Source organism: Amblyomma maculatum, chromosome 1 (assembly GCF_055883805.1).
Source record: "Amblyomma maculatum isolate TAMU_Amacu chromosome 1, ASM5588380v1, whole genome shotgun sequence".
In the NCBI taxonomy this organism is placed as follows: Eukaryota; Metazoa; Arthropoda; class Arachnida; order Ixodida; family Ixodidae; genus Amblyomma; species Amblyomma maculatum.
This window is the reverse complement of record NC_139344.1, coordinates 73,057,678-73,065,325: the sequence shown is the minus strand read 5'-3', so window position 1 is coordinate 73,065,325 and position 7,648 is coordinate 73,057,678. Positions and strand designations below refer to the sequence as shown.

At 43.9% G+C, this 7,648-nt stretch overlaps 1 protein-coding gene across 1 annotated transcript in view; it reads right to left on the bottom strand.

Moving 5' to 3' along the window:
• Positions 1–813: 813 nt before the first annotated feature.
• The window catches only part of LOC146202791 (protein lev-9-like), a 79,609-nt gene continuing 72,774 nt past the window's right edge, over positions 814–7,648 (bottom strand). Inside the window, exons 7-8 of the mRNA XM_084588337.1 lie at positions 4,821–5,064; positions 814–1,560 (exon numbers count right to left, since the gene is read on the bottom strand). Coding sequence (XP_084444463.1) covers positions 4,823–5,064 — 242 coding nt within the window. The 3' untranslated portion in view covers positions 814–1,560; positions 4,821–4,822. The remainder of the gene's footprint in view (positions 1,561–4,820; positions 5,065–7,648) is intronic.

Sequence of the window (7,648 nt, the reverse complement as noted above, 5' to 3'; positions counted from 1 at the left end):
CAGGTATTGCTATCCAACACCTGTAGCTTTATGTCATGATCTCATCACCGACGCTAGTGGCTGCAACTCGGAAGAGCAAATACTCGGCGGGAGTGAACCAAGCCAGGATTTTCTCTGCGAGAGACTGGAGAAACAAAATAACGACCAGCGCGCGTGGACTTCGCAGCAGCTGCAGTCTCGCAACTCTTTCAATCCTCAAAGAATCCTCGTCGGGAGGCTCGCCGTCGGCGTAGACAAGGACGTGTAGCTGCCATTGCCGAGAAGCCGATCGCCGGCTTACAAGACCGAGGTACGGCGGGCAAAGGGAACGTGAATGCGGCGCTGGCAGCAGAGCATAATGGATCTAGACGTTTCGGAACTGCCGTCTTTCACGAAATTTGGTCTTGAAGTGCGACGCTGGAACCAGAGCGAGGAAGCGTAGGAAGAGACAGCGCGAAGCACCCACCTCTCACGCTGTATTCAACTACGCCGCCGGCCTAGTATTGACATTTGTTTCCCTTCATATTCGCAACTTTTAGCATCTGAGTCACCGAATCGCGACGTATGTTGCATTCGCTGTTTTAGACGTAACGGCTGCTAGCAAGGCCCCGAGTTTCATAGCAAACACAGAAGTTTAGTTGCAAAATTATACGTCTTTTTTTATCAGTTCACACACGCTTTTTCTTTCTTCTCTGGGATTCCGCTTTCATGATACGGCATCAAATGCGCGGAATTTCACGTATGCCAATGAGGAAGTCCTCTTTGCAATTGCCCATCGCGCGACTTCTGCAGACTGGACACCTGAAGATTCGTCTCAATAAATAGTAATACTTTCTTGATTGCTTTCTTTATTTGCATAGTAAACAATGAAATCGTACAGACAGTCGCGTTTCCTTCGGCATAATTTTGACTGGACATAATTGATGATAAAATATAACGACCTCTTAATGATAATAATGCTTGTACTAATTGATGTTAGTAAATTATAAATTTCATCAGCAGGGTTAAATGTTCATAACAGACAAAGACACAAGCCAAGAGGAAAACTTTAAAATGTTCACTTGCTACGAAATCGCAACAAATATGCCCCAATAACCATACCTTTGAATGCAGATACTGCCGCATTCAGTATTGGCTAGCAAGCGCATAGATCTCATGCGCGTTAGAAGTCCACTGATCAATTGCTATGGAAAAGTAAGTAAATTGTTCCATTCTTATCAGTGGCCTCATAATACCTGTAAACTCCTTTTCTACGTAGACACGCATTCAATCTATACAAGAGCACTCAGACTGGACGCAATCAAACTATTCACAGATGCGGCAGTTCATTTTTTTCCGCACAACTCTATTGTATTAGTTTAACAGATTTGCCTAAAACAAAATGTAACTGAAAATTGTCTTCTAAGCGTCGCGCCCCCGCACAGCGCGCAGTGCCTCCGAACGGAAGAGTCGAAACAAAACGGCGCCGACGTGAGTCCTGTGTCCACTCTGGAAAGCTGCAGTGGCCCAACGAGGCACTCTGGGACCGTTGACTTACGTCAAAGCGCGAGCTGCTGGCAAGGCGGACGAGTGGTCGTCCTCCTGAAAAAAAAAAAAAAAATGTTCCAGTTTCCTTTAGTATGTCATTAAAGGGCGATTACAAAATATATCAAATTTCCTAATTATTTAACATATTTCATTTATTTTGTCTTAGGTATATTGTGAACGTAGTACTCAATATGTCAACAGTGCAATTATTTTTGTCCTAACGTTAATATTAAGGGAGAAAAAATACGATGTCACGCCAAAGGCAAACTTTTCGCACACATCGCTGTCTCCGGATTTTGCAATGATAAGCAAGTAGAGTATTCGAGCCAGGATTAACATATTTGATGCAGTCAAACTATAGGTGGCAGAGAGTAGGTTAGGCGTGTTTCCGCGATTCTGAGGAAGTCATTGCTTCAAAGGAAAAAATTCACAGAGTACATTTTTGAGAAAATAAGCCTTGTTTACAAAACATTTTCTCCGCGAGTAGAAGCCACGCCTTCTAAAAATTTTCGTAACTAATAAGCACCTGTGTAGTAATCATGCTCACTAAGCTCTATTCTCATAAATATAAGAGGAAGTGTGAGAAACCTTATGCCAAATATTGCATTTTTGACTGTATGAATTGTTTTCAAAAATCAATTGTAAAAGAAACATTCCTAATTTCACTAAAAATTCTTGAAACAATGCTCAGAACATAGGTAAGAAAAGATATCGAGAGACATGTTGCAATATTTTGTTTCTTATCAAATTCCGAGAGCTCAAACTTGTTCCTTCTCCAGCATCGGCAAACTGAGCCCCTCAATGGAGGTCGTGAAGCAACTGCTACTCCGTTCGTAGCTGTCATAAATTTGCAAAATGATATGTTTGACAGATAGTCGGGGCCCTGAGCAGATAACCAAAATGTGACACTATTTTGTTTTTCTGTGCTGCTCATACTTACAATTTTGACGTCCAAAACGAAATGACATGAAATCAGAACATAAGCACAAAACAGTTTCAAGACATTCTCGTGGTTAATTTGTTTCCGATCTGTGAACTGCTACCAGAAAGGCCATAAAAGTGCCAGGATATGAATTAACGAATGTTTTCTAAATGTAGATTTTTATCTCATTTCAACGGTAGAGCTTCAACGTGACTTGTGATGATGATTTTTTTTTATTTTTGTAATTTAATGCATCACCCTTGTTTTGTATGTGTAATTGTACTCCTAACATCCGTCGACAATTTCATTATGCTCTTTTTGTGCGTGTAAACCAGTCCACGTGCATTCCGTCACTGACTGCCAGTTGTATAGGTTCTAGGACCCCTGTCAATCTGTTCATATCGGCTTTTATCCCTTGAACATTTGAAGGATGTAACTTTTCTTTTTCGGGAAAAATGAAGAGTTTAATTTAAAAGCAATGTGAGCTGAGGCGAATAAAAACTATTGGGACTGCAAAAACGAGACGGAAGCGAGAAACGATTACAAAATTATATTATTATTTTTTTGTGTGGGTCAAAGATAAATCCTTCTTGGCATCTATGGTGCCTTGTGTACATAACTTCACGTGCATGAATGTGTTTATGCAACCGGTCGGATGTCTTCACACTCACCTTCTTTTTCTGGTCAAGTATAATTGTTGACGTTTATCGCCAAGCTCAAGGACACCTGCATATTCTTCAGCCTTTCCGACAAGAGACCGTTTCAGACGCTGATTGTGTCGCATTCGTGCTGCCTGTTCCCTGGTTGTTAACAGATGACTGTTGCTTCACTAATCCGCAAATTCCATTGCAGTTTTTCCCATCTCCTGTTGCAGAGAACAGCACTTTATGGACGCGTAGTTGTCTTGCCACACTTCGTGCAATGGATATATATTTTGAAATGCAGCAGCCTTGTTGCTCACACATCTGACATGATCTTAAAGAAGGAGGTCTTTGTTTTCGCACGATCGCAATTTTGCCTAATGCGAAGCAGGCATGCGCCGCCTCATCGGTCAGATACGAGGAGATCTTTTGGATGAGGCGCATTCTGGGTCTTATAAACGCTGAAATAAGAGCGTATAAAATGCTTTGCGCTGGAGAGCGGCCATATGCACTAGTCATCGCGCAAGAGGCCTACAGCTGGAGCTCGCAGTCACAGGAATTAGCCGCAACAACTAACGATGTGGTCTGATACGATGTGCGGTTATCCTATGAAGCCGGTGGGAAACTGCCGTCGACACAAGTTGTCTGCAGTTTGTGAGGCTACATATGCGGCCAAATGTAGAGCAGAAAGCAGCATGTATGAATATACGGGACACTATGCCGATTCGGAAATACACACAGCGGTACACGTTAGGTAGAAGAATGGGTGGCATCAGTTCCCACATATTTCACAATTAAAAATATTTTCACCTTGGATACATTTTATGATGTTCTCAAGCTCTCTTCAATGGTTGAATGTGGAAAAAGAACAATATATTGGAAAGTATATTAACATGCGTTTGCAATAGCAGCCCGGTGGAATTAGGAGTGGAGGAGCGTCGACTTTTCAGCATGTAAAAAGTGACAAGAAGTGCGAGAGAAAAGCACAAAAACCATGACTGCAGCTAACTTAGCTCCACAAGACTCAAATAAATATTCTTGCTGGAGTGTATTCGTGAAGCGGTTTCCACTCATACCACACATGTAATATATAGTGTTTCAGCGCGCCTCTACTAAACTGAAAGGGCCACTCTTTTCACACGCTACACATAGAATTTCCTTTCTGGCGAATGAACGAGCTTTCGATTGATTTCGAATTCCTTTAATTCGTCTACAACAATACCACAGCATGTATGTCGATAAAAAATTGAAACATAAAGCTATGACGTTCTGGTAGTTTACACATGGATTCTTAATGTTGCTGACAGATTTCGGTACACAAAAATTTTAAGTGGTAGCATTCTTGTTAAATTAAAAATTTCACTGATCTTCATTTAGTGCATACATTTGATTGTTTTCCGTATCTTTCTATACTACACAACAATAAGCCATACTGAATTGAAGATTTTGTCCTTAAGGTTACCTTTAGTGCATTTCATTCTATAAGTGCTTCGTATTTTCGCATAGGCAAACAGTAAACTTCCCCTGCAAACGAAATATGTCTCGTGTTTCAACCGCCAGAAGGCCGTAATCTCAAAGGGAAAATAGAAGATTGAAATCACAGATGCTCCAGAACTGGCAGCCAATCGTTATTTACACTGAACGAAACCTAAACCTTCTCTAGCGACCTTACTTGAACTACGTTAGAAACCTCGGCATTAAAGGTGGTACAAAAAGAAAATAAAGGAACTTTAGAAATGGGCGTAACGTACCGTCAATGCAGAAATTTGTTTCTGCCGAATTTCGGTCGCTTATCCTCCGCAGGAACGCATACTGGGAGTGCCTCCTCGGACCAGCGGTTGCCCAAACAGGTGATCCTTTCGATATGGGGCTGCAGCTCAGACCCGTTTTGAATGCAGGAGAGCGTGACGCTGTCGCCCAAGTCGTATGAGTTCTTGCGCCCTTCCACTGTGGGTCCACCCGGTCCAGTGTCAAAGTTGTCGCAGGCTTCAATGCCTGTGGGTGGAATGTCGAAAGTGAAATCAACAATAGGAGTTTGAATAGACTAATTCCCGATTAAGAGATTTCTTGTTTATCGTGTCAAACTGCACGAAGCCGTCACGCGCAAAATAGCAAAAGTTAATACGATGTCATACGTGCCAACAAAAAAAAAAAGGGGGGGGGCGCATCGAGGTTGGTGTTATATAAATTTAGAAAGGTTTACACGTGGTTAAACCAATACTGAAGCGAAAACTAGCTTAGCAGCCCTGTTCTGGTGTTTTAAGCCATTCACGTAGCGTTTTCTGCTTCTCATGATTTTTTTTTTTTTTAGTTTTTTGTTTATTCGAGACGTTTGCCATCAGGCATAGTGAGAAAGGGAGTGGGAAGTAGGAGAAATAAGAAGGAGTGTAAACAGGTCTCTCTTAAAAATTCGCATAATTTGCCGATAAAGTGATTGCCTAGCGTCCACTTGCTGTAGTCACTGTCGAGGTCCCACCGCAGGCTCATACTTTTCTCAGGTAGCACTGTCTCACGGATGCCGTAGCAGGGCAGGTACACAAAAGATGCTTCACATCGCACAGTTCCGGTGAGGCCCCACAATGCGGCCATTTGTCGGTCACTTGAAGGCATTCGTCACGCCACCGATGACGCACAGAAGGGGTCAGAGTCGCTTCTGCGGCGCACAGATACCCCTTCCTTCCGAGTGAGATTACGGGGGAGAGGATACGAACACGGAGAAATTAGAGCGCGTGTTCGCTGGCGCAGATTCTTTCTCCGAAATATGGGACAGGAACGGATATGTGGGAAGAGGGAAAGGTGGCGGGATATCTGATGTGCCATGGTGTGTATCGACAAGGATATTATGTAGATCGTGAGCATGGCCGCGAATGCAATGTATACGCACAGGAAAGGGGCACTTTTTGACTTTTTGCAGACCTGGTGAATGGGTTGTGTAAATTTGAATGTGCGCCGAACAGCCTTAAGCTGCTTACGGACGGCTAGAGATTCAGTGTAAGTACGAAAGATATCAAATGTCGGTTCGAGTGGGAGGGAAGTGATTGCAGTGTGTATCGCCTGAAGCTCCAAGGCAAGGGGGGTGCATGTATCCACGCTATATATTGCGCGAGAGTTAATAGGAGGATGGGTGGGACTGTACAAAGCGGTAACTCCCTGCAGTGCTGTGTGTGATGAAACGGTATATACTATACACACTGGAGGTAAATGCGCGGCTGATATCGGCGGTGAAGCAGTAGAGCGATTTTCTGTGAGTTGACAGTACGACCAAGGAGGATTGGTCTGTAAACGACGAAGCTGAAGCGACATTTTTCGTGCTCGTCTCACGCTGGTCGATGAGTTCAGTTAATGTATTAAGTTGAGCGTACTCTTGCAGGACGGATATGGGTGTAAGACGAGGGAGACTGGTTATGGCGCGCATAGCCTCACGATTGATAGCTTCAAGGGAGTCCCTTTGTCAACTGGTAAGCCGATGAAATCGTGCCTGGTACACTTTACCACGGCTGAAGGATGGAGCGCACGAGCTGACTAGCAGTATTAGAGCGCGCTCCGTCTGAGCGCATACCTATGCGGCGAATGAGACCAAGTGTAGCGGGAGCAGATTTACGGATAGCGTTTAGCCAAGGGGTCCCAGTCCCAGATGTATGAAGAAGACCTAGAATACGAACACTTTCCCCTTGATGAGTTTGAGAATTATCTACCGCAAAAGTAAAAGGAGCTGCTTTCCGCAAGCCAGATTTGTTTCCAAGGAGAAAGAAACATGATTTATTACACGACAGGGACATACCCAAAACGAGGAGTCGAGATGTTAAAACATCCAGCGCGTGCTGAAGCGCCAACTCTTGTACAGACGTGTCTGGATGACAAGACCACAAGTTTACGTCGTCGGCTAACGCAATAACGTGCATAGAAGGCATGCTTTCTACGGCTCGGACAAGAGGAATAAAAGCCACGTTAAATAATGCGGGGGCGAGGACGGAGCCCTAGGCCATCCCACGGTTGGATAAAGTGACCAAAAGGCTTCCCATGCACACGAACACTACAGGTTCTGTTTGTTAAAAAGGTGTGAATTGAGAGAAGAAAGCGATTTTAGAGACCGAGATCCTGAAGGGTGCCAAGAATTGCAGAGTTAATGACGTTGTCATATGCCTTTGCGATGTCTGTAGCGATCACAGTACGAACCAAATGACTCTGGGGAGAATAGTTAAGTATACGTAAGCAGCCAAAGCTGCACGGCCGTGTTCCGTTCCAGTTTGAGGACGGAACTCGATTTTAGATTCTGCATAGCAAGCATTCGATTTCAACCACCATGAGAAGCGAGAAAGAATGTGTTCGTAAAGCTTGCTGGTAGTAGGCGTAAGGGAAATAGGACGGAGGGCCGTTAGAGGTACTGGCGGTTGACCTGATTTGGGTATTGGCACTACAACAGTGTTTCCCCTCTCCCGGGATTATTCCAGAACGCCGCACCTCATTAAATGTATCAAGCAGAGACAGTAAAGCAGGCCCTTCCAAATTACGAAACATGAAATTAGGCATGCTGTCGTATCCGGAGGCAGTGTTTGTCTTGAGGCTATCTATATGGAGG